Source organism: Rhynchophorus ferrugineus, unplaced genomic scaffold (genome assembly GCF_030347505.1).
Source record: "Rhynchophorus ferrugineus isolate W39M unplaced genomic scaffold, kcgeb_rfMv2 rfM8, whole genome shotgun sequence".
In the NCBI taxonomy this organism is placed as follows: Eukaryota; Metazoa; Arthropoda; class Insecta; order Coleoptera; family Curculionidae; genus Rhynchophorus; species Rhynchophorus ferrugineus.
This window is the reverse complement of record NW_027472587.1, coordinates 30,998,425-31,023,528: the sequence shown is the minus strand read 5'-3', so window position 1 is coordinate 31,023,528 and position 25,104 is coordinate 30,998,425. Positions and strand designations below refer to the sequence as shown.

The 25,104-nt window shown below is 31.9% G+C and overlaps 1 protein-coding gene across 1 annotated transcript in view; it reads left to right on the top strand.

Annotated features, from left to right (window-relative positions):
* The window catches only part of side-VII (sidestep VII transmembrane protein), a 446,220-nt gene that overhangs the window by 20,175 nt on the left and 400,941 nt on the right, over positions 1-25,104 (top strand). Inside the window, exon 3 of the mRNA XM_076412671.1 lies at positions 10,887-11,095. Within this exon, the coding sequence (XP_076268786.1) occupies positions 10,887-11,095 (209 nt within the window). The remainder of the gene's footprint in view (positions 1-10,886; positions 11,096-25,104) is intronic.

The window sequence follows — 25,104 nt, the reverse complement described above, 5'->3', positions numbered from 1 at the left end:
CTCCAACTAAGTTTCAGTTATGTCTGTTAGTATATGAACCCCATTGATTGTAATGTTTTTGGCTGCCAAAATTATTATTCCAAGTTTAGATTATTATATTTTAATATAGGCCTTATTTTCTTGAATAAAATTTTTCCAAAAGCTAAGATATTATTGGTATAAGTTATATCCTGCGGCACAATGCATGTGGCTGAAAATTTTATTATGATAGATCCAACCTTCAGACATTACTGTTTGAATTGCTTTTAATTCAAAATATTTATAACCTTGTGTAGTACTGAAGAACGTGTTACTGAAGTGTTTTGCTTAGTCCTTGTATCAAGCCTTCATGCTAAACTTATAACTGTAAAGTATTTCTTTTTTCCCTCCAACTAAGTTTCAGTTATGCCTGTTAGTATGTGAACCCCATTAATTGTAATGTTTTTGGCTGTCAAAATTATTATTCCAAGTTTAGATTATTATATTTTATTATAGGCCTTAGTTTCTTGAATAAAATTTTTCCAAAAGCTAAGATATTATTGGTATAAGTTATATTCTGTGGCACAATGCATGTGGCTGAAAATTTTATTATGATAGATCCAACCTTCAGACATTACTGTTTGAATTGCTTTTAATTCAAAATATTTATAACCTTGTGTAGTACTGAAGAACGTGTTACTGAAGTGTTTTGCTTAGTCCTTGTATCAAGCCTTCATGCTATACTTATAACTGTAAAGTATTTCTTTTTTTCCTCCAACTAAGTTTCAGTTATGTCTGTTAGAATATGAACCCCATTGATTGTAATGTTTTTGGCTGCCAAAATTATTATTCCAAGTTTAGATTATTATATTTTATTATAGGCCTTATTTTCTTGAATAAAATTTTTCCAAAAGCTAAGATATTATTGGTATAAGTTATATCCTGCGGCACAATGCATGTGGCTGAAAATTTTATTATGATAGATCCAACCTTCAGACATTACTGTTTGAATTGCTTTTGATTCAAAATATTTATAACCTTGTGTAGTACTGAAGAACGTGTTACTGAAGTGTTTTGCTTAGTCCTTGTATCAAGCCTTCATGCTAAACTTATAACTGTAAAGTATTTCTTTTTTCCCTCCAACTAAGTTTCAGTTATGCCTGTTAGTATGTGAACCCCATTAATTGTAATGTTTTTGGCTGCCAAAATTATTATTCCAAGTTTAGATTATTATATTTTATTATAGGCCTTATTTTCTTGAATAAAATTTTTCCAAAAGCTAAGATATTATTGGTATAAGTTATATCCTGCGGCACAATGCATGTGGCTGAAAATTTTATTATGATAGATCCAACCTTCAGACATTACTGTTTGAATTGCTTTTGATTCAAAATATTTATAACCTTGTGTAGTACTGAAGAACGTGTTACTGAAGTGTTTTGCTTAGTCCTTGTATCAAGCCTTCATGCTAAACTTATAACTGTAAAGTATTTCTTTTTTTCCTCCAACTAAGTTTCAGTTATGTCTGTTAGTATATGAACCCCATTGATTGTAATGTTTTTGGCTGCCAAAATTATTATTCCAAGTTTAGATTATTATATTTTAATATAGGCCTTATTTTCTTGAATAAAATTTTTCCAAAAGCTAAGATATTATTGGTATAAGTTATATCCTGCGGCACAATGCATGTGGCTGAAAATTTTATTATGATAGATCCAACCTTCAGACATTACTGTTTGAATTGCTTTTGATTCAAAATATTTATAACCTTGTGTAGTACTGAAGAACGTGTTACTGAAGTGTTTTGCTTAGTCCTTGTATCAAGCCTTCATGCTAAACTTATAACTGTAAAGTATTTCTTTTTTCCCTCCAACTAAGTTTCAGTTATGCCTGTTAGTATGTGAACCCCATTAATTGTAATGTTTTTGCCTGCCAAAATTATTATTCCAAGTTTAGATTATTATATTTTATTATAGGCCTTATTTTCTTGAATAAAATTTTTCCAAAAGCTAAGATATTATTGGTATAAGTTATATCCTGCGGCACAATGCATGTGGCTGAAAATTTTATTATGATAGATCCAACCTTCAGACATTACTGTTTGAATTGCTTTTGATTCAAAATATTTATAACCTTGTGTAGTACTGAAGAACGTGTTACTGAAGTGTTTTGCTTAGTCCTTGTATCAAGCCTTCATGCTAAACTTATAACTGTAAAGTATTTCTTTTTTTCCTCCAACTAAGTTTCAGTTATGTCTGTTAGTATATGAACCCCATTGATTGTAATGTTTTTGGCTGCCAAAATTATTATTCCAAGTTTAGATTATTATATTTTAATATAGGCCTTATTTTCTTGAATAAAATTTTTCCAAAAGCTAAGATATTATTGGTATAAGTTATATCCTGCGGCACAATGCATGTGGCTGAAAATTTTATTATGATAGATCCAACCTTCAGACATTACTGTTTGAATTGCTTTTAATTCAAAATATTTATAACCTTGTGTAGTACTGAAGAACGTGTTACTGAAGTGTTTTGATTAGTCCTTGTATCAAGCCTTTATGCTAAACTTATAACTGCAAAGTATATATTTTTTCCCTCCAACTAAGTTTCAGTTATGCCTGTTAGTATGTGAACCCCATTAATTGTAATGTTTTTGGCTGTCAAAATTATTATTCCAAGTTTAGATTATTATATTTTATTATAGGCCTTAGTTTCTTGAATAAAATTTTTCCAAAAGCTAAGATATTATTGGTATAAGTTATATCCTGTGGCACAATGCATGTGGCTGAAAATTTTATTATGATAGATCCAACCTTCAGACATTACTGTTTGAATTGCTTTTAATTCAAAATATTTATAACCTTGTGTAGTACTGAAGAACGTGTTACTGAAGTGTTTTGCTTAGTCCTTGTATCAAGCCTTCATGCTATACTTATAACTGTAAAGTATTTCTTTTTTTCCTCCAACTAAGTTTCAGTTATGTCTGTTAGAATATGAACCCCATTGATTGTAATGTTTTTGGCTGCCAAAATTATTATTCCAAGTTTAGATTATTATATTTTATTATAGGCCTTATTTTCTTGAATAAAATTTTTCCAAAAGCTAAGATATTATTGGTATAAGTTATATCCTGCGGCACAATGCATGTGGCTGAAAATTTTATTATGATAGATCCAACCTTCAGACATTACTGTTTGAATTGCTTTTGATTCAAAATATTTATAACCTTGTGTAGTACTGAAGAACGTGTTACTGAAGTGTTTTGCTTAGTCCTTGTATCAAGCCTTCATGCTAAACTTATAACTGTAAAGTATTTCTTTTTTCCCTCCAACTAAGTTTCAGTTATGCCTGTTAGTATGTGAACCCCATTAATTGTAATGTTTTTGGCTGCCAAAATTATTATTCCAAGTTTAGATTATTATATTTTATTATAGGCCTTATTTTCTTGAATAAAATTTTTCCAAAAGCTAAGATATTATTGGTATAAGTTATATCCTGCGGCACAATGCATGTGGCTGAAAATTTTATTATGATAGATCCAACCTTCAGACATTACTGTTTGAATTGCTTTTAATTCAAAATATTTATAACCTTGTGTAGTACTGAAGAACGTGTTACTGAAGTGTTTTGCTTAGTCCTTGTATCAAGCCTTCATGCTAAACTTATAACTGTAAAGTATTTCTTTTTTTCCTCCAACTAAGTTTCAGTTATGTCTGTTAGTATATGAACCCCATTGATTGTAATGTTTTTGGCTGCCAAAATTATTATTCCAAGTTTAGATTATTATATTTTATTATAGGCCTTATTTTCTTGAATAAAATTTTTCCAAAAGCTAAGATATTATTGGTATAAGTTATATCCTGCGGCACAATGCATGTGGCTGAAAATTTTATTATGATAGATCCAACCTTCAGACATTACTGTTTGAATTGCTTTTAATTCAAAATATTTATAACCTTGTGTAGTACTGAAGAACGTGTTACTGAAGTGTTTTGCTTAGTCCTTGTATCAAGCCTTCATGCTAAACTTATAACTGTAAAGTATTTCTTTTTTTCCTCCAACTAAGTTTCAGTTATGTCTGTTAGTATATGAACCCCATTGATTGTAATGTTTTTGGCTGCCAAAATTATTATTCCAAGTTTAGATTATTATATTTTATTATAGGCCTTATTTTCTTGAATAAAATTTTTCCAAAAGCTAAGATATTATTGGTATAAGTTATATCCTGCGGCACAATGCATGTGGCTGAAAATTTTATTATGATAGATCCAACCTTCAGACATTACTGTTTGAATTGCTTTTAATTCAAAATATTTATAACCTTGTGTAGTACTGAAGAACGTGTTACTGAAGTGTTTTGCTTAGTCCTTGTATCAAGCCTTCATGCTAAACTTATAACTGTAAAGTATTTCTTTTTTTCCTCCAACTAAGTTTCAGTTATGTCTGTTAGTATATGAACCCCATTGATTGTAATGTTTTTGGCTGCCAAAATTATTATTCCAAGTTTAGATTATTATATTTTATTATAGGCCTTATTTTCTTGAATAAAATTTTTCCAAAAGCTAAGATATTATTGGTATAAGTTATATCCTGCGGCACAATGCATGTGGCTGAAAATTTTATTATGATAGATCCAACCTTCAGACATTACTGTTTGAATTGCTTTTAATTCAAAATATTTATAACCTTGTGTAGTACTGAAGAACGTGTTACTGAAGTGTTTTGCTTAGTCCTTGTATCAAGCCTTCATGCTAAACTTATAACTGTAAAGTATTTCTTTTTTTCCTCCAACTAAGTTTCAGTTATGTCTGTTAGTATATGAACGCCATTGATTGTAATGTTTTTGGCTGCCAAAATTATTATTCCAAGTTTAGATTATTATATTTTATTATAGGCCTTATTTTCTTGAATAAAATTTTTCCAAAAGCTAAGATATTATTGGTATAAGTTATATCCTGCGGCACAATGCATGTGGCTGAAAATTTTATTATGATAGATCCAACCTTCAGACATTACTGTTTGAATTGCTTTTAATTCAAAATATTTATAACCTTGTGTAGTACTGAAGAACGTGTTACTGAAGTGTTTTGATTAGTCCTTGTATCAAGCCTTTATGCTAAACTTATAACTGCAATGTATATATTTTTTCCCTCCAACTAAGTTTCAGTTATGCCTGTTAGTATATGAACCCCATTAATTGTAATGTTTTTGGCTGTCAAAATTATTATTCCAACTTTAGATTATTATATTTTATTATAGGCCTTAGTTTCTTGAATAAAATTTTTCCAAAAGCTAAGATATTATTGGTATAAGTTATATCCTCTGGCACAATGCATGTGGCTGAAAATTTTATTATGATAGATCCAACCTTCAGACATTACTGTTTGAATTGCTTTTAATTCAAAATATTTATAACCTTGTGTAGTACTGAAGAACGTGTTACTGAAGTGTTTTGTTTAGTCCTTATATCAAGCCTTTATGCTAAACTTATAACTGCAAAGTATATATTTTTCCCTCCAACTAAGTTTCAGTTATGCCTGTTAGTATATGAACCCCATTAATTGTAATGTTTTTGGCTGTCAAAATTATTATTCCAAGTTTAGATTATTATATTTTATTATAGGCCTTAGTTTCTTGAATAAAATTTTTCCAAAAGCTAAGATATTATTGGTATAAGTTATATCCTGTGGCACAATGCATGTGGCTGAAAATTTTATTATGATAGATCCAACCTTCAGACATTACTGTTTGAATTGCTTTTAATTCAAAATATTTATAACCTTGTGTAGTACTGAAGAACGTGTTACTGAAGTGTTTTGCTTAGTCCTTGTATCAAGCCTTCATGCTAAACTTATAACTGTAAAGTATTTCTTTTTTTCCTCCAACTAAGTTTCAGTTATGTCTGTTAGTATGTGAACCCCATTAATTGTAATGTTTTTGGCTGTCAAAATTATTATTCCAAGTTTAGATTATTATATTTTATTATAGGCCTTAGTTTCTTGAATAAAAATTTCCAAAAGCTAAGATATTATTGGTATAAGTTATATCCTGTGGCACAATGCATGTGGCTGAAAATTTTATTATGATAGATCCAACCTTCAGACATTACTGTTTGAATTGCTTTTAATTCAAAATATTTATAACCTTGTGTAGTACTGAAGAACGTGTTACTGAAGTGTTTTGCTCAGTCCTTGTATCAAGCCTTCATGCTAAACTTATAACTGTAAAGTATTTCTTTTTTTCCTCCAACTAAGTTTCAGTTATGTCTGTTAGTATATGAACCCCATTGATTGTAATGTTTTTGGCTGCCAAAATTATTATTCCAAGTTTAGATTATTATATTTTATTATAGGCCTTAGTTTCTTGAATAAAATTTTTCCAAAAGCTAAGATATTATTGGTATAAGTTATATCCTGTGGCACAATGCATGTGGCTGAAAATTTTATTATGATAGATCCAACCTTCAGACATTACTGTTTGAATTGCTTTTAATTCAAAATATTTATAACCTTGTGTAGTACTGAAGAACGTGTTACTGAAGTGTTTTGCTTAGTCCTTGTATCAAGCCTTCATGCTAAACTTATAACTGTAAAGTATTTCTTTTTTTCCTCCAACTAAGTTTCAGTTATGTCTGTTAGTATATGAACCCCATTGATTGTAATGTTTTTGGCTGCCAAAATTATTATTCCAAGTTTAGATTATTATATTTTATTATAGGCCTTAGTTTCTTGAATAAAAATTTCCAAAAGCTAAGATATTATTGGTATAAGTTATATCCTGTGGCACAATGCATGTGGCTGAAAATTTTATTATGATTGATCCAACCTTCAGACATTACTGTTTGAATTGCTTTTAATTCAAAATATTTATAACCTTGTGTAGTACTGAAGAACGTGTTACTGAAGTGTTTTGCTCAGTCCTTGTATCAAGCCTTCATGCTAAACTTATAACTGTAAAGTATTTCTTTTTTTCCTCCAACTAAGTTTCAGTTATGTCTGTTAGTATATGAACCCCATTGATTGTAATGTTTTTGGCTGCCAAAATTATTATTCCAAGTTTAGATTATTATATTTTATTATAGGCCTTATTTTCTTGAATAAAATGTTTCCAAAAGTTAAGATATTATTGGTAAAAGTTATACCCTGTGGTACAATGCATGTAGGTGAAATTTTTATTATGAATAAAGTATCTTTAATCCTCTTAATCCATTTCTTAGATCCTTAAAGTGATTTAACTTTCACTTTATTGTTATTAAATAAAATTAATAAAATAATCCTTTAGTTCAAAAGTTACACACGGTTTACTATAGGAATTGATTAGAACTCCTTGGTCAGTCCGGCTAACCATAACCAAAAGGCTATAAAATTATATTGCATTTTTATCGATGAGTTATTATTATGCTTTGAACTGCGATAGTTGAAAATTTATGTTGCTCGAACAATGGCGCTGTATTGTACAGCCGGTTCGGTTTTTCCTTTTTGTGGAACGTCTATAAATTTTAAGATACGGATAATAGGTTAAAACAAAGTTCAAGATGCCACTAACTCTGGAAAACATTTGTGGTAAATTCTACTGTTGCTTTTTTTCCTGTAAAGGTATGAAATTTATTGTTGGTTACAAATAAAACAAATGTGGAGGTTCTATAATGAAATAAGAATACTTGATGTTAGGAAAGCTATTTGGTGCCATAGAGAGGCTATTGATATTTTGAAATCTAAAGAAGTTCATTGTTTATATATATATATTCATTCATCGTGTTGATAGATTTATAAGTGTTTGAGTTTCTCACAATCCTAATTTCAAGTGAACATTGTGATAATATTCTATCGGTAATCATTTTTCTTGATTTGTTTATAATTCTTTTCCTGAGAGAAAATATAGATATTTATAGTACTAATAGCCCATTTATGTAACAGAAAAATATAAATTTCAGGAAGAATATGTTTTATTAATAATGTATGAAAGATATCATAAAGTCAATAATAGAATAATATAGTATAAATTAGAGTAACAAAATATTAGGCATATGGCTTAATTGTTACTGATTACAGAGCGACAAAACACCATTTCCTTACATGCTGTCAATTGTTTCCTGTAGCATTATTACAAGAATAGAATAGAAAGAACAGACAGTCCTACTAAAAAAACTACTTATTGAAAAAGTCTTCGGGAAAACAACTTTTAACTTATAAATTAACCTGAACACCAATCCCCAAGTGACGAAGTAGCTAGAAGTTTTGAACTTCGAATACCGCACGAACGAAAAACAAGAAGATAAACAAAAGGCAAAACTTCTGAGTCTGCTGAGTATCTAGCTAAGGCACATCTTTCCAATCAAGGACAGGTGCATCACACTATAAGTAATTGTGAGAATTTATACTCAAACAATTATACCAAAAGAGTTCAAAAAATCCGAGCTAATCACCGGGGAAATCCTAAAACGACGACCTAAAAATTGATATAATAAACGCACCTAAATAGATCAGTCTTTTGATTGAAGTATATATCTGCCAACTGGAAGGTCCTTTTGATCAGTGATCATAATAGCAAGATCCAAATATCATCTATATTATGATAAAATGCAGTCTGTCTTGGTAAGCCCAAGCTTGCTATCTTCCTTGAGCATAATTTTAACTAAATCATTTATCTTATCATCAATAATTATGGAAAATAGTAAAACAGTTTTACAGTAAAACAGATTAACAGTCTGTGAAGAATTTTCGCAAAAAGAGTGTTCGCAGAATTTTAAAATTATCAAAATTACTGTTAGAGTTATTATCAATACTCACATGCCAACTTAGTGGGTTTTAATTAGAATATTATCATAAGAAATACAAATTTCCGTTAATCTTAGCTAATAATTTCTTTAAAATGCACAGATGTGTAAATACCTAAAAACTAATTTGTAAAAACTTACATTATTGTTCATTAAGTTCAATAAATATAGCAGCAAATGAATATTAATTTGAACGACTTTTATTGGTAAGAGGGGGCCTCCATTATCTCGTTCCTGTTTAAAGTGACAGATTAGAGATGCAATTTGTTCTGTTTGGCATAGGAATTTCCAATCAGAGTAATAATAAGCAGCGATTTGAAATTTATCAAAATAAGCGAAGGATTAAAACAACTTTTGCCGGTTTATAACCTCTTCTTACTATTGTTTAGGAAGAATTTTGCAAAACTTTGACAAGTTCTGATAAGTTCGGTTACACGTTCGAACTTATCAGACAGTATAGCGTTTCCATTTAACTAGAATACAATTGTTTTTATTATTTAATTAATATATTGTTACTAGCCGTTTCCGTCTAACCTACAATTTGTCTTTATGATAACTTAAATATAGGTATATAACTAGGAGGATCCCTCTGCCCTATCTCAGTCTCTGGTGAAATAATGTTTATACATGTCACTGCTGAATTTTTTAATATATGCACCTCACTACACAACACTACACAAGATCAGATGGTTTGATTCATTTGAGTCTGTGTAATGTTCTGGTGGTATCCAAAAGTTGTATTTCAATATTCGTGTGAGAATGGAGTCTTTCCTCATGTCCCTTTACAATTCTCTTGATTTCTTGACTGACTGTGGGTATCTGAAGGTCTCGGTGTAGTTAATCAGTCTTATAGTATTTGGGTGCACCCACAATACCTCTCAGGACTTTGTTCTGTAAAAATTTGTATTTTATTTATGTTACTCTTTGCAGAACATCCCCATAATTGAACTCCATATGTCCATATAGGTTTCAATATTTGCTTATAATAGCAATTTATTATGTACTGATAATTGTGATTTTCTTCCAATTAGCCAGTACATTTTCCCATATAATTCCAGTTCTTTCCTTTTCTTCTTTATATGTTTCTTCCAGCGAAGTTTTGCATCGAGATTCACTTCGAGATATTTAGCGTTGTTGCACATGGAATGATAGTGTTATTTAATGTTATTGGTGATTGTACGGTCTGTTTATAGGTGAACTGCACATGCACTGATTTACTTTCATTAATTTTTATTTTCCAAGCTTGTGTCCAATTATTTATATTGTCACTTGCCTGTTGTAATTTTCGTGAGGCTTCTTCACTATTGTCTCCGACAGCTATAATCGCAGTATCATCAGCAAATGTAGCCATCGTAATATTTTCCGTTTGTGGTATATCACAAGTGTAGAGTAGATAAAGTATTAATTCCAGTACACTTCCTTGTGGTGCACCTGCTTCAGATTCTTTTATTATAGTGTGAGCTTCTTCTTATTTGACTCTAAGCATTCTGGTTGTAATGTATGATTTTAATAGTTCGGTGTGTTGTTTTGGCAGCATTTTTTGTAGCTTATGAATAAGGCCTTCATGCCAAACCTTATCGAAAGCTTGTGCTACATCTAAAAATATAGCTGAGCATACTTTTTCACTTTCGTAGGCTTTTTCAATAACATCTGTTATTCTTGTTAATAAACCCAAACTGGTGTTAGGTATTACGTTTTTTCTCTCTATGATCGATTTTATTCTTTTCAACAGGAGTTTTTCAAAAACCTGAGATATTACTGGCAGCAGTGATATAGGTCTACAGGATTTTATTTCGTTTGCTGACTTCCCAGGTTTTGGGATCATTATAATTTCCGCCACCTTGCAAATGTCTGGGACATGTTTTAATCTAAGTGCTATATTGATCAAGTTGGTGAGTTTTATATTTTCCTTCCTTGGTAGTTTTTGCCAGTAGAATACAATGAGAAGGAAAATATTGTCTGATTCATAAAATGCAGCAGGCAATACATTAAACATCTTGGTGACGTATGTTCAAAACTTCTTTGGATGGACTAAACATATTACTTAGTGTTCCAATAAAAGGTCTCATAATAAAAAATATATATATATTGGACTACTAAATGTTAGTCCTTAAAATTAGATAATTAACCGGATTACTTTTTTGTTTCAGTGTGGACGGTCGAAATAGAGATTTTTCGATAGCTGAACGGTGGTCCGATGAAAAAGTGTTCTCCAATCGCGCCTATTTCCTGCAGGACAAGCATCCTGCCGAGCTCGGTATCGATCATATTAGAGAGACCGATCAGGCAGTTTATAGATGCCGCGTTGACTTCAAAATGGGCCAAACTAGAAATAGCTTGGTTAATTTAACGGTAATAGGTAAGTACCAAAAAAAAATCATTGTTTATTTATTGTTTTTTTTGTGATTAATCTAGCTAGTGTTATTGGCGAAAAAACATAATAACAATTTCGACTTCAATTAAACCAATGAAAACCTGTTGAATATATTTTGATCTAATTTCAGTGAAAGGTTTCGACATAAAAATAAATGTATTTTGTTCATTTTGAAAGAGAATTCAATTTTCTAGATTACAGTATAGCGGCTATAGTTTCGTCTAAGCTGGTTTGGATATTAGCTTGGGAAGCTAATAAAAGTCCAATAAATAAAATTAACTTTAAATGAAAGCCAAAGTTTTGTTTAGCAGGATTGGTTTGTGAAATGGTTTTAAATTCTCTATTTTTTTTAATAACTAAACATTTTTTCATTTAGTATTTATGACTATGTCTTTGCGTTGGCAGTTAGTAAATTTATATATTAAAATTTATATAGTATTTATTGAAATATATTGTTGGTGGCTTAAATTACTGCTGCTGAAAAGTCTTTGGTCCTGCCCATAGATAATGAGACATTAAACTTCATAGTAAATTTTGGCGAGATGTTTCCCGACGTCCAACATGTAGATATCGCTAGCTTTAACATATTACTTGCTTTACTCGCTATACTAAGATCCGCGACGGGATCTGATTGGTTCATTTCGTTCATATAGAAAACAGAGTGGTTAAATTTTTATAAAATATATATTATTAAATAATTATTATATAAAATAATTATTATTTTATTTTATTTTTATTTTATTAATATATACAAGTCGGTAGTTGAAATTCGTTCTCGTTCTAGGAAGTGTTGTGTGCCCGGATGCATAGATAGTGAGGAAATGTATCATCGTTTTCCGTTAAAAATGTACTCGGCGATCTTTAAGAGATGAGTAGAAAACATCTTAAACTGGTTGGTTTAAACATGAAACAAATTTATGATCCTTACCATGTCAGATATTTATGTGATACATTCAAATTTTCCTTTAAGTACTTATGAATAACTTAGTGATGTCGAAAATAATACCACGATCCCAGAATAAGTACAAATGGAATTGGATCAAAATCAAAATGATATAGAAAGTAAATTAAAGAAGTCAGTCACATTTCTGTTCATAATTGTAACCATTAATTTCTAAGCTGTCTTACTTTATTTGTAGTGCTCCTATTTCCATCGTTCCAAGCCCACAACCAGGGTGTTCGAAGCAATTATTATCGACATTTGAGCAAATTTTAGAAGATAATGGTAAACTTTGTATTAATTCAGCCAGTATCCCCCTTTCTGCTCATTCTTACCGTTAATTACTTGACTCTATAACTTCAGTCCAGATGTTCTTAAAAGAGCACAGAAAGTTTTACATTGTATCGTAGTGTACATCTCGGGTTATTTAGTACTTTTGAAAAAAGTAATTAAGTGTAACATACAATTACGAATAAATCAGTAGACCCACAAATTGAGTCTGATTCTATAGAGACAAGACAATATCTCATGCCCCAGACTCCAAAATTAGTGTTTCATTATACTTTTTGAGGCTAGGTCTTTGAGCTATATCTTATTTTATTCAGCGATTTTGCCACGTCGATAATATAACAAAATTTTTCCATAAACATAAATACAAATTTTAATATCCTACTTTATATAAAAGGTTCAAAACTATTTTAGAGTTAATTAGTTTCATATTGTTATCGTAAGAAAAAGTACCTCGATATTTTAACTTAGTCGATCAATGTTAGTTCAGGGCAAGTTTATTTCTGATTAATTCGTTTCCCATTAACGTCGGCCATCTTCACACTTTTCCTCTCCATCCTAGCTTCCCATATTCTCTTTAAAACCATCCTGTGTTCTCCAAGCGTTCTCACCAACTGAGTTGTCTCATATCTATGTGCTGTTGTTGTGTTTTATTTACTTACTTCTCATCCTATCTATCCATCCATGCTATCCTACCTCTGTTACAACCGTTTATTCAAAGATATTTTATTTCTACTACATATGTCTTATATAGCAGTACAGCAGGCAGTACTCACGCTTTTCAGTCGATTGTTAGGATTGTTAAGTTCATTACTTGGTACACTTCAACTTTAGTTTTGCTTGATATTTCCTTTTTGTTAAGGAATTTTAAATTTATCTGGAAATAGAACTGCATGTGTTTTCCAATTCTGGCATTGTTATCAAGACAAATGGGCTGTGTAGTTAGAAGAATTTGTCGGCAAATCTTACTAATCATGAATTCCCATAAGCAGATAAAGTGAAGTATCTGCATCGACGCCTAAATAAGAAGAAACGTGCTAATAAAGTGATGATGCATAAATAACTCGCCAAACAATTAAATGTGCTTGATGTCAGTAAAGTGCGCGGGTTAACACCTATACTATTTGACTTTGACTTGATTAATAAACACGTAAAATTGTTTTTAGAATAACATGGAATAGTAATAAAATTAAGTATAATACTAATTTACGAATTTATACAGATCACTTATTCAAAGGGTATTTTACATCACTGAAAAATATAAATCTCATCAGATAGCCATTGGACAGATTCAGAGATGCTAAGAGAACAATAATTAAAAAAAAAACTCTGGCATTCATTTCTATCTAATGGCTTCAAGAACTGTATATATATATATATATATATATATATATATATATATATATATATATATATATATATATATATATATATATACTGAAATTAATTTATTCTCAACCTCAAATATTTAAACTATAAACTTAGTTTTATTAGTTTTATAAGTACCAGAGATAGGTCTGACACATATCGACCAGAGATTAGTGTTTCGCATATGAGAAACAGTAAAACTTTCCAAATTTGTAATTACATTTCTGAAGTAGTAAATTTAATACAAAATTTTACTTTTAAATATAAAACGTTCGGTCACGCTTTGTCCCTGCAAAGTTACCTTTTTTCGGAAGCTCCTCCAAATATCGATACAATTTAGATATTCCGATGGTAATCTGACGACGAACTGACTGATTAATATTCTAACAACGTGGAGCAGTTTTCACATGGGTTCCTTTAATTAGGCTCAGTCGGGGGCGAGCGAAATTCTATTTAAATTCTCAATCAAAGTGTGGACTTTTAATGAGTCTCCTTTGATTTTATTGAGATTTAGTAAATTGCTGGATTACATTTAGTTTACTGATGTATGTATTAATTATATTCACGAGGACTATTATACGAGGGTTGTCCTTTATATTTTGAGATTGTAATAAACCATTAAGTAGGCGAGAATCAAGATCAAGACCGCAATCAGGGCCTCAATTTTTTAAGAATAGAGTTTTGTTAAAGTTGTTTGCTATAGACTATTTTTAAATTAGTGCTTTCATATATTCCGATTCTATCTTCACTATAAAAGATAATTCTTGTAAAAGTTGGTGCAATATACAATAACAGAAATATTTTCATTCATGCCCAGCCACTTTCTAGCAACATGGCCATCTATCTTCGAAAAAGTGATGTTAGTTTGACAGCGAACTAATATTGATTTCAGTTTTTTTATTTAACAAGTTAATTTAAAATTCCCCAGCCTACCTATTAAATCATATTTTTCTGGCAAAATTAGTTTTTTTGTTCGACATAATTCTCTTCAAGGGTACATTGATTATAACGACCCTCTAACTTTTTGATACCTTTTTTGTAGTACGATTTGTCCTTTGCTTCAAAATAGGCTTCAGTTTCGACGGTCACCTCTACATTTGACGAAAAATTCTTCCCAACGAGCATTCTCTTGAGATCTGAGAACAGGAAATAGTCGCTGGGCGACAGAAATGGATCGAAGCAATTTGGAGACCAATTCATGGTCTGTGTGAAGCACCACTTTCTTTTTATTCAAATGCGGTCGTTTATCGACGATTTCGTCCTTCAAACGGTCCAATAATGCTACGTTATAGTCGCTGTTGATGTTCCTTCCTTTTTCAAGGTAGTCAATGAAAATTATTCCATGTGCATCCCAAAATACAGACGCCATAACCTTGCCAGCCCACTGTTCCCTCGGATGACTATAAATTGGTGTTCGGAGTGAAATGATGGGGCCATTTTTCATCCATTGTCTCATATCAATGCAAAAACTAGGGTTTTTTACGCTTGATCATCTTCAAATACTGCTCCGAATCATCAACTTGTTGTTGTTTTTGGTCAAAAGTGCACTCGCGCGGTACCCACATTGCACAGAGCTTTCTCATACTCCAATATTCGTGAATGATATGATGTACACGTTCAGTTGATATCTCTAGAGTGTCTGCTATATCATTTAATTTCAATTTACGGTCATTCAAAATCATATTGTGGATTTTTTACATGTTTTCGTTGGTAACAACTTCTTGTGGGCATCCACTGCGTTCACCATCTTCGGTGCTCATTTCACCACGTATGAACTTAGCATACCAATCCTTGATTTTTGATTTTCCTGGGACAGTGTCCGGAAACTCGACATTAAACCAAGTTTTTGCTTCAACTGTTTCAACACGCGAAATTCCTTTTATCCATTTTTTTCGCAATAACAAAAGCTGCTTCATTCAAAATACTATAATTCACAAACTTATTAGATTAGAAGTAACAAAAACATATGGATTTAATTCTTTTAACACCATCTATGTGTCAGGCCGGGGCTTTCAATTGATCTGTTAATGGGCACTACTTAACCATGTGCCAGTTAAGCCATGGTCCATTGATTCGAGCAAATATTAGTCAGAATATGTTTAGTGGCGTTGGTAGACATTTACAGTGATAATTTCGTTCTGTTTCAGCAGTTAGTAACATATTACAACTTGCTGGTCCCACCATATACTCAGCAATATTTTATTGCCATGAATATTTGTGTCGTTGTAAATGTGGATGGTTGTTCTGAATAGACCCATGACTTTTTGACCTTGAGATTGTCCCGGTAGATCCACTTTACATCGCCATCTACAATATATCACCTAGAGCTCTTGTTTTTTTACCTGATAAGCAATTAATCCTTTCGTTGAAACGACCCCGAATAGTAGTTCGCGTGGTAGACATTTCATAGTGGTTTTCCGGCCATATATACGGCCCTATGTCGAAATAATAATTCGTCAGCTTCTAAGCCTAAAAATTATATGAGAGATGGGATACAATAATTCTCGCATTGGTCGAACAAGTCTTACAATTCCTTGTCTTCGACCTTTTTTTGGCCATTTCTAAACCACTTTAGTCGTTGGCATCGAAATCAGCTCTTATATTATTGATCACAAACTCACAGTATCGAGGCACTGAATAAATATAAAATATTGTGACTTGATGAAGTTTTTTACGTTAATATTTCGTATTGTCACCAATAGATAAGTCTAAACCTGATTATGGACATGTCAATATGTATAAAAGTTAACCAAATTGAAATATGTTTTCACAACATATTGGAATATGTGATGGAGTGTAGACACCATCTTAAGTTTCCAGTAATAGCAACCAAATCAAATTCATTTGTGATAATTGTGATAATATACAGTTATAAAAGTGTTATTTAAACAAAGAAATATGAACGTATTTCCGAGTTATCACTGTATTACTATATTCGCCATAAACTAATTAACATATTATCAAAATAGAGATAAAATACATTTGCTTAACGTTAATATATCTTTCTATGCATTTTTATTCACATAATTATAAGCAGCATTTATTTATAGAATTTAGTTTTATATTTCGTACAGTGCCACAGTTTATAACATAGTGTTGTTATAAGGTTTTCCTACATGACGTTAGACAACTTACAACTGCTGATGGTAGCTGAGAAAGTTGGATTAAAATACGTTTCGCCAAGCCGATTTGTTAAGATTTCCGAGAATGGAATCACTTGCCTAAATCTGCCTTCTTCAGTTCTTAAAAATTCCTTGAAAGTTTGCATATTCAAGTGCAACGTACCTTCTGAAAGTGTATGGCTTACAGTGGACATTGTAAGCTTTAAATGCATTTGAAAGCATTTGAAAGCCTTTCGTCAAAGGACTAAAAATCAGATGTATGATAAATGAGAGGGTATTTCGTATTTTCCTGTGATAATTGACGTTGTTTTATGCGAACCATCAGTATTACTAGATGCTAGAAACGTTATTGATTGTTTTATGGCAGCAGATTTTTCAAATGATACAGCATTTTTTTGGTAACATTTTTCAATCAAAACTTGGGAGTTGTAAAGTTATTCAATTCTTAAGCCTATCTCGTTAATTATTTCCATCTATATTCCTTTGGATATTAGTCTTAAATTAGGATTTGTTGATAATTTCTCACCAGATATGGAGAGCAGTCGAATTAAATATAGTTATTTGTTTTTTTAACATTTCTCAATTTTTCTAATTTTTAAAATAGTATGGTAATAGTAGTTTTCCATTCTAAATATTGTTTTGTCGTAATGACAGTTTAACTTTTGCAACCAGATTAAGCTATTAAATTAAATGACTACTAACTATAATACATAAAATAGTAATATTCATAATAATACAGTATTTTTAGTTATTTGCCACACTGCGTGTCATATATTCACTCTAAAAATATCCAGACATTTCACAAAGACGAGATCAACATATTGATTTCTATATCCGTTTTGGAGCCATTTCCTTGGCCTTCAAACTAAGATATACCTTCTAAGTTATTGTCGTTTGCATGTACCTAATGCCAGGGCCTTTTTCGCCCGCCACCAGCGTACATTCGGCTTGCGAGCTGGTGGATTTGTATTTTGGCATCGCATTTCAACAATAAGCCACGTGCAGGATCGGCAGGAGGATATTCTGACATTATTCGATCAGCTAAATATAATATAATAGGCGGCGAATCGGATTTCGCCGAAATATATAGATTATTTAGTGGTATTTTTGAGATATTTGAACATATATCAAAGTGGAAAATGGATTATGGCTTTTCAGTTTGTAAGAAGTATTGTGTCAAAATTCTGTTACGCGAATGTAAATTAAATCTCTTATAGTATTATTTATGTATCAGATCTGTCGGCAATATCTTGCCAGTTTTTTCTCGAAAGAAAACACGTCATTTACAGTGGGTAGTTAAAATATATTCATCAACGTATCGGCCACATGATTCTATACCTTTTGCCCTTCTTTCATAAAATGTGTAGGTCCATTATAAAAGAATGGTTTCTCCATTAAGTTAAACCATTTTGTTAAACACCTCGAGGTCAGATAATTACTGCTCTAAAGCGCGTAATTCGAGAAGCTGGTAATCGCATAAGGCCAGGATTGGAGGGTATGGTAGGTGTGATAAAACTTTCTATCTAATTGATTCAACAACATCACTTCCTTGACTGGTTTTGCTGTGTGATAAAACTCGATTACATTATCACATCTTGTAATATTATTGGATGTATTGCGGAACTTTAAATGTACAGGTTAGATTTATAATTTTTCGTTGCTGATAGCTAGATCTGTATTAATTGTTTCCCTAGGTATCAGATGTTTATAATACATGACATCAATCCAGTTACACCAGGCACAGAACATTTCTACTTCAAATCAGTGCATTCATGATGGAGTAGTACAAATGTCCAAATAGCGAATGTTCTGGCATTTCACTGTTCCTTTATATTTTTGAGAATCATATTTTATAGACAAGCAAAAATATGACAAGAATAAGAATTCGTGACTAAGGTTTGTAGGCTCTATTTCTCGGAAGATAGAAACATAAATAGAAACCTAGATCTTGCCTCACGATCTTTTCGTTCAGGTAGCCGGTATCTCCTCACGAATACATGAGCTGAAAAGGGACTTGTTAAAGGAATTCACAAAAAAAATTCAAACTGGCACATTAAATTGGGTTCCAGTCAAATATAGATTTTAAAAACGCTTTGAAAATGGTACTACAAATTATTTTCGTTGTTTCGTTCTACTAGTTCTGAAAAAAATGAGTGCTTATTGAAAATTGAGTGAGGCGATGCGTGAACGGTAGTGTAGGATCGATGAAAGAACCAGACTGATTTGCAGTTGATCACTACCGAACTAAACATTGACCATATACCCGTTTTAATATAGAATTAAAATATAATATTTGATACTTAATGAAACTCAGTATTGGTTTCAAATTATTTGATAGTAAAAGATGTAACAGATCCAGTTTTCATTTGTGAAGTTATGAAAAGGGAATCATATACGGCAAAATTGTGAGAAAGAAATAGTAGTCTAGATCACTACCGGACTAAACATTGACCACATACCCGTTTTAATATAGAACTAGAATATAATATATGATACTCAATAAAGCTCGGCACATGGGTTCAAATTATTTGATAGCAAAACATGTAACAGATCCAGTTTCCATTTGTAAAGTTATGAAAGGGGAAATCATCTACAGCAAAATTGTGATATAAAATAGTAGTCTAAATATTTTTGTAATGACGCCAAGGAAACTGGTGCTAAATGTTCTTCACTGACGTAATGGTAAGCCTTCAGTTTTAACAATATTTTAAAGGGACCACTGAATTATGGGTTCACCAGAAAGTTGGAAAAACGTCAAATAACGCAACCAGTGTATTTTTCTTTAATTATTGATTTAATTTTATATAAACAAAGTCGCTTTATTTTATTGAAAATCCGAAATTATTTTTTTCACAGCTTAATATTTTTTGAACCAATTCGTGTGGAAATACGTTATTATATTTTTTTACTATTCTCTAAACATTTAGAAATCTGCTAACAGGACAATAAGTGTATAATGGGATTTAATATAATAATCTCACATTCATTATCATTTTTCATGAGATCATTATATATTCTAAAAACTACTCTATAGTTCAGTTAACAGATATAGTGATTATTTTAGCCTATACAGGCATTTTGGATCACTATGGTTATGGATTCCAAAAACATATCGCGCCTAATCAGTTTGTTACAGGTGTATTATAGGACGTTGATGATAGCATGCAACTTTTGATAAATGGATATGTTCGATTTGATATCCCATAATTCGATACCATTCCCAAAAAGGAGCCTAACAGTTCACCTTTACAGCAATACCTTGTAATCTAAGGATATTTTGGATTTACGCCCTAGAAACCGATACATCTGCTTCAGGTGAAGCTCAAGTTGTTTACGCTTTATTAATATATGTTTCCTCCAAGTTAAGCCTCGATTCAAATTCATTTCCAGATACTTAATGTGCTCTGCTTGCGAGTGTTCATGATTATTAATATTTACTGGAGGGCAAGTTCCTCTAGATACGGCATGTGTTCAACCAAAAATGGATTTTGCTGATATAAAGTTGGAGGTACCATATGGCTGATTTTGAGTACTGGTGAAATCATAAAATAGTCACATCGTCTGCACATGTTGCCACAGTAGTGGTTTTTGAGGTCGGTACATCAGCTGTATACAGGAAATACAAAAATGGGTCAATAACACTACCCTGTGGAGCACTTGTATATTTTGGATGGAACTCAGGGTATTTGTGTCACCAACATGTCTATCTCTGAGGTGTGATTTTAGTATCTGCAAATCCAGGTGAGACAGAAGCTTCTTCAATTTAACTTGAAGTCCAATGTACCACACTTTCAATAAGGAGCAGTCGGCTTGGTTGGCGCAGTTATAGAAGCGACAGGTCGGTCCTCCTACTGTTGCGATAGACGCGGTTTCGAATCCTGCTTTGGCATGGTCGTAAATTTATGTTTGTGATTGTTTAACATTTGTGATTATCTTAGCCATAAGTGCCAAATTTAACAAGGAAAATTATCCCAGTCACACCAGTAATCAGGCTGGGTAAGACTGGGTGTCTTCTGGATGATTTCTAAGTTTGTCACACGCCAGTCGAGAGCCCTAATATCGAGAACCCGAGGACCGTGGTTCGTAGCCCACGTTAAACTGTAGGTTCTGTCCAGATAAACCCTCGTTAGTAAAAAGGAGACAAATAAATTGATTCTCTGGAATGAATAATATATCTTACTTCTATTATTATTTAGAGACTCGTAATGTATAGATTCTCAAACCCTTTAGATATCACAGGTAACAGACATATAAGCTAATAGAAGGAAGGCTCTTCTGAGTTTTTTCCTGGTTCGAGAATGATAACAATTTGGCGTACTTTCAATCTACTCAAATATTTGAGGCTAAATATAAATGTTATTAACTTGAAAAGATTTCTGAACCTCCAGAAATAAATATTAGAAATAAATTCAAGAAACTATTGGGATTTTGCGACATAGTTTAGTTCTAAACTATCTGAATAGACTACAACTCTTAATTTCATTCCAAGCAGTCTAATGTAAATAAAAACCGAGACAAAATTTTATTTCTCGCCAAGGTCACAAAAGTAACTTTTTGCCCGTTTTATTTTTCAACATTTCCCAATAGATTCTGTTTAGATTTTAAAGCCTATTATTCCGTTTTATTTTCCTGTTATGCTGGCGTGAGTTTTTTTTTACCTGAGAGCGATTTTACGACGCCATTAAAAAGCTTTTATGTTTCACGTAAATTGTCTACCTCCTTAATAATATTGTAGGGTATGCAACACCGGTAGACACTTTCCCGTGCCGGTAAAAACGGTCGCTGTATTGTTCCACGTCGCTGTTTTTTTATTTTCGCAAAATACCATTTCCGCGATATTTTCGATTTGTTGAGATCAGACTGAATGGAAATCAATTCTATTATCGTTACTATTCGGCGATTTTTATCGGCCGGAGTTTCAGTATTTTGTTTTAAATTGTTTCCAGGGCACAGCTGATAAAACGTTATTGTTTCGGTTTCAATCGGAATAGGTGTTTTTGTTTTTCTGTCGGATTTATTCGAGCGCTTTTCGCCGCCATCGCCATTAATTTCATACAAGCAATTTTCGGACCTTTTTGTTTTTTCATCATAATGTCCGGGTCCCGAATCCCACATTAACTGTTTCTTTATTTCTCTACATGTAATGTGTTTAAACCAATATGGAAAACGTATGCTCAATTATTGGTCACACATATATCAGGTGTAAAAATAAGTTTTTTATATTCAATAAAAGTATGCATAAACATCATAGCTTATTATTATATAACGAAATATGGCACGTCATCAAAACTTATAATACAGTATTGCCGCATCAAATTTTAGTTTTGGTTATTTTAGCTCAGACAACGAAATACTAATATAAATAAAGAAATGAAACGACATTAACGTTGTCAAATATAATACATTTTAACAGTGAAGTACATATAACACGTTGATTGAAAAGTTACCGGCAAACTGCAGTAAAACACATTTTTTTTACTAAAGATAATTTCCTTTAAGGGTGATACACTGATAATAGCAATCCACCACCCTTCAACTTTTTAATTCTATTTTTTTTACGATTACGATTTGTACGATTTGCTTTTGCTTCAAAATAGACCTCAGTCTCGGCAATCACCTCTTCATTCGACGAATATTTCTTCCCAGCGAGCTTTCTTTTTAGATCTAAGAAAAGAAAATAGTCTCTGGCGGTCAGGTCTGGAGAATACGGTGGATGAGGAAGCAATTCAAAGCGCAATTCATATGTTTTTGCCATCGTTTTCACTGAGTTGTGACACGGTGCATTGTCTTCGTGAAGCATCACTTTCTTGCGCATGTGCATCCCAAAATACCGACGCCATAACCTTGCCGGCAGACTATTGCGTTTTCCCACGATTTGGAGCGTGTGCAGTCCACCCGGATAAGTGTTGATTGAAGTTCCGAATGAAATGATGCATACATGTTTCATCCATTGTCACATTTCGACTCAAAAAGTCAGGTTTATTACGCTTGATCATCTTCAAACACTGCTTCGAATAATCAACTCGTCATTGGTTTTGTTTAAAAGTGAGCTCGCGCGGCTTCAACTTTACACACAGCTTTCTCGTACCCAAATATTCGTGAATGATACGATGTACACGTTCAGTTGATATATTCAGAGTGTTTGTTATATCATTCAATTTCAATTTACGGTCATTCAAAATCATATTGTAAATTTTTTCTATCGAAATTGTCTCTATCTCTATTTTATTATTACACTACTGTGTCTGGAGTTTCATGGATATTATTATTGGATTTTGGTGACATGCCGTGCCGTCTGATTTTGTTACCACAGTTAAGACTTGGTTGTGGTTGGGAAATCAGTAGTGACAAGAACTTTTAGATATATTGTTTGTTGAAGTTTACTGTGCATCATATTTCTATAATTCAATCAATCCCAGAACTTTTTATGGTTAATCGCCCTCATTATTCCATCTTTTACTTCCCTGATACTACTTTACTACTTTACTGATACTGCCCTGTTCCGAAATGAGGAACTTAGGCTGGCGATTTTCTTAAATTGTAGGTTATGTCTGAGATTATATCATTAAGTGATTGGAGAAATTTCTAGCCTTGAATTTATTGTTTATAGACAAATTTGTTGTCAATTATTTTAACGTTAATAGTTTAGATTCTGTTGAGCATTATTGTTGCTTACAATAAATTTTACTAACTCTTTACTAAGCAAGCTTTCATCCATTCTTGTTTGTTTCCATTTTGTTCTTACCGTGATTTTCTACTGTGTTATGGATTACATTGCCCCTAATCGACAGTTAGAATTTGCATACGAAGCTGCTTTTTGTTTTTTATTGTTATATTTATTACTGCTCTGAATAAATATGCAGATGTAACATATACATTATTTTCAGAAGCACATTTTAAAGTTAACTTAAGCAGAACTTGTTGTCGGAGGAGTTCTCAGAAGTTTAAGGTTGGAAAATTTCAAGTTGTACTTATAAACGCGTAATAGAAGCCAGTGAAGTTAAAGAACTGAAAATCCGAACTGAACTAAATCATCATGAGAGATCATTAAATATTGAAATTAACATACTGTAATGAAGGAAGAATGCATAATATTACTACAAAAGTCAAAATGCTAGTAATCGCCATCAGCAATATGATTCACCATACATTGTATCTTCCGACTATTACTTTTCTCAATTTGCCAATAGACTTCTTTCATAACTACTAAGTAATACATTGGATAATTTGTGAGTCTACTCCAATATAATATACTATTGATACGGAGTGACGGTATTTCGCTGATTCGGCTTGAAAAATTTGACCTCCCTTAAGTGATATAATTAGTATTTTGCTTCTGACATGAGCAGTTTTTGATCTATTAGTAATTAGTTTTATACAGCTCTAGGTAGAGATGTATCTTTGCCAGAATAACTGTGTCGTGAACAAATGTTCCATGTTACATTTGACGCTCCTTCCACAAGGTATCAAGGTATCAATAGTCTACAGTACATATAAGAGTAATTCGAAGATACTAACCTGCGGAGCTAGAGTAAAAATAGGTTTTTAATCTGAAATTTTTTGAAATCGAAAGACGTTACTCTAAAAATTAAAAATAGTGCCCCGGTAATAATTTTCTCATCTTCTGGATCAGTTTAGGGTTAACCTTGGTGAGACTTCCAGGAATGTTGCGGGGCTCCTCCTGTTATTCTAATATCAAACTGATTATGGAATTTGCGGACATAGAAGAGCGCAGGATGAACTAAACCTATATACATAAAAATGAATCGTTCGTTAGTCTCGCTAACACTCGAGAACGGCTGGACCGATTTGGATAATTTTGGTCTTGAAATATTTGTGGAATAATTCCTTCCCTGGACAGGTTTAAAAGGTGAGTAAACATGAAAGTGCTCCAAATTTAATCAAAACAACAATTTTGTTTTTTCTTTTATGTATCTTCCGTCGTTCAGAAATTGAAGAAAAAACGAACAGTTGAAAATGAATAACTAATTAGAAGTTTTATATATTTATTCTCAGGAGTTAAAAAATAAACTTAGCTAATTTTACTCAACTACAGTTGTTAAATATCAGATTATTTTTATGTAGATTAACTACAGTTCTTAACTATAAGTCATATATATATATATATATATATATATATATATATATATATATATATATAAATCGTTGTTCGTTAGTCTCGCTAACACTCGAGAATGGCTGGACCGATTTGGATAATTTTGGTCTTGAAATATTTGTGGAATAATTCCTTCCCTGGGCAGGTTTAAAAGGTGAGT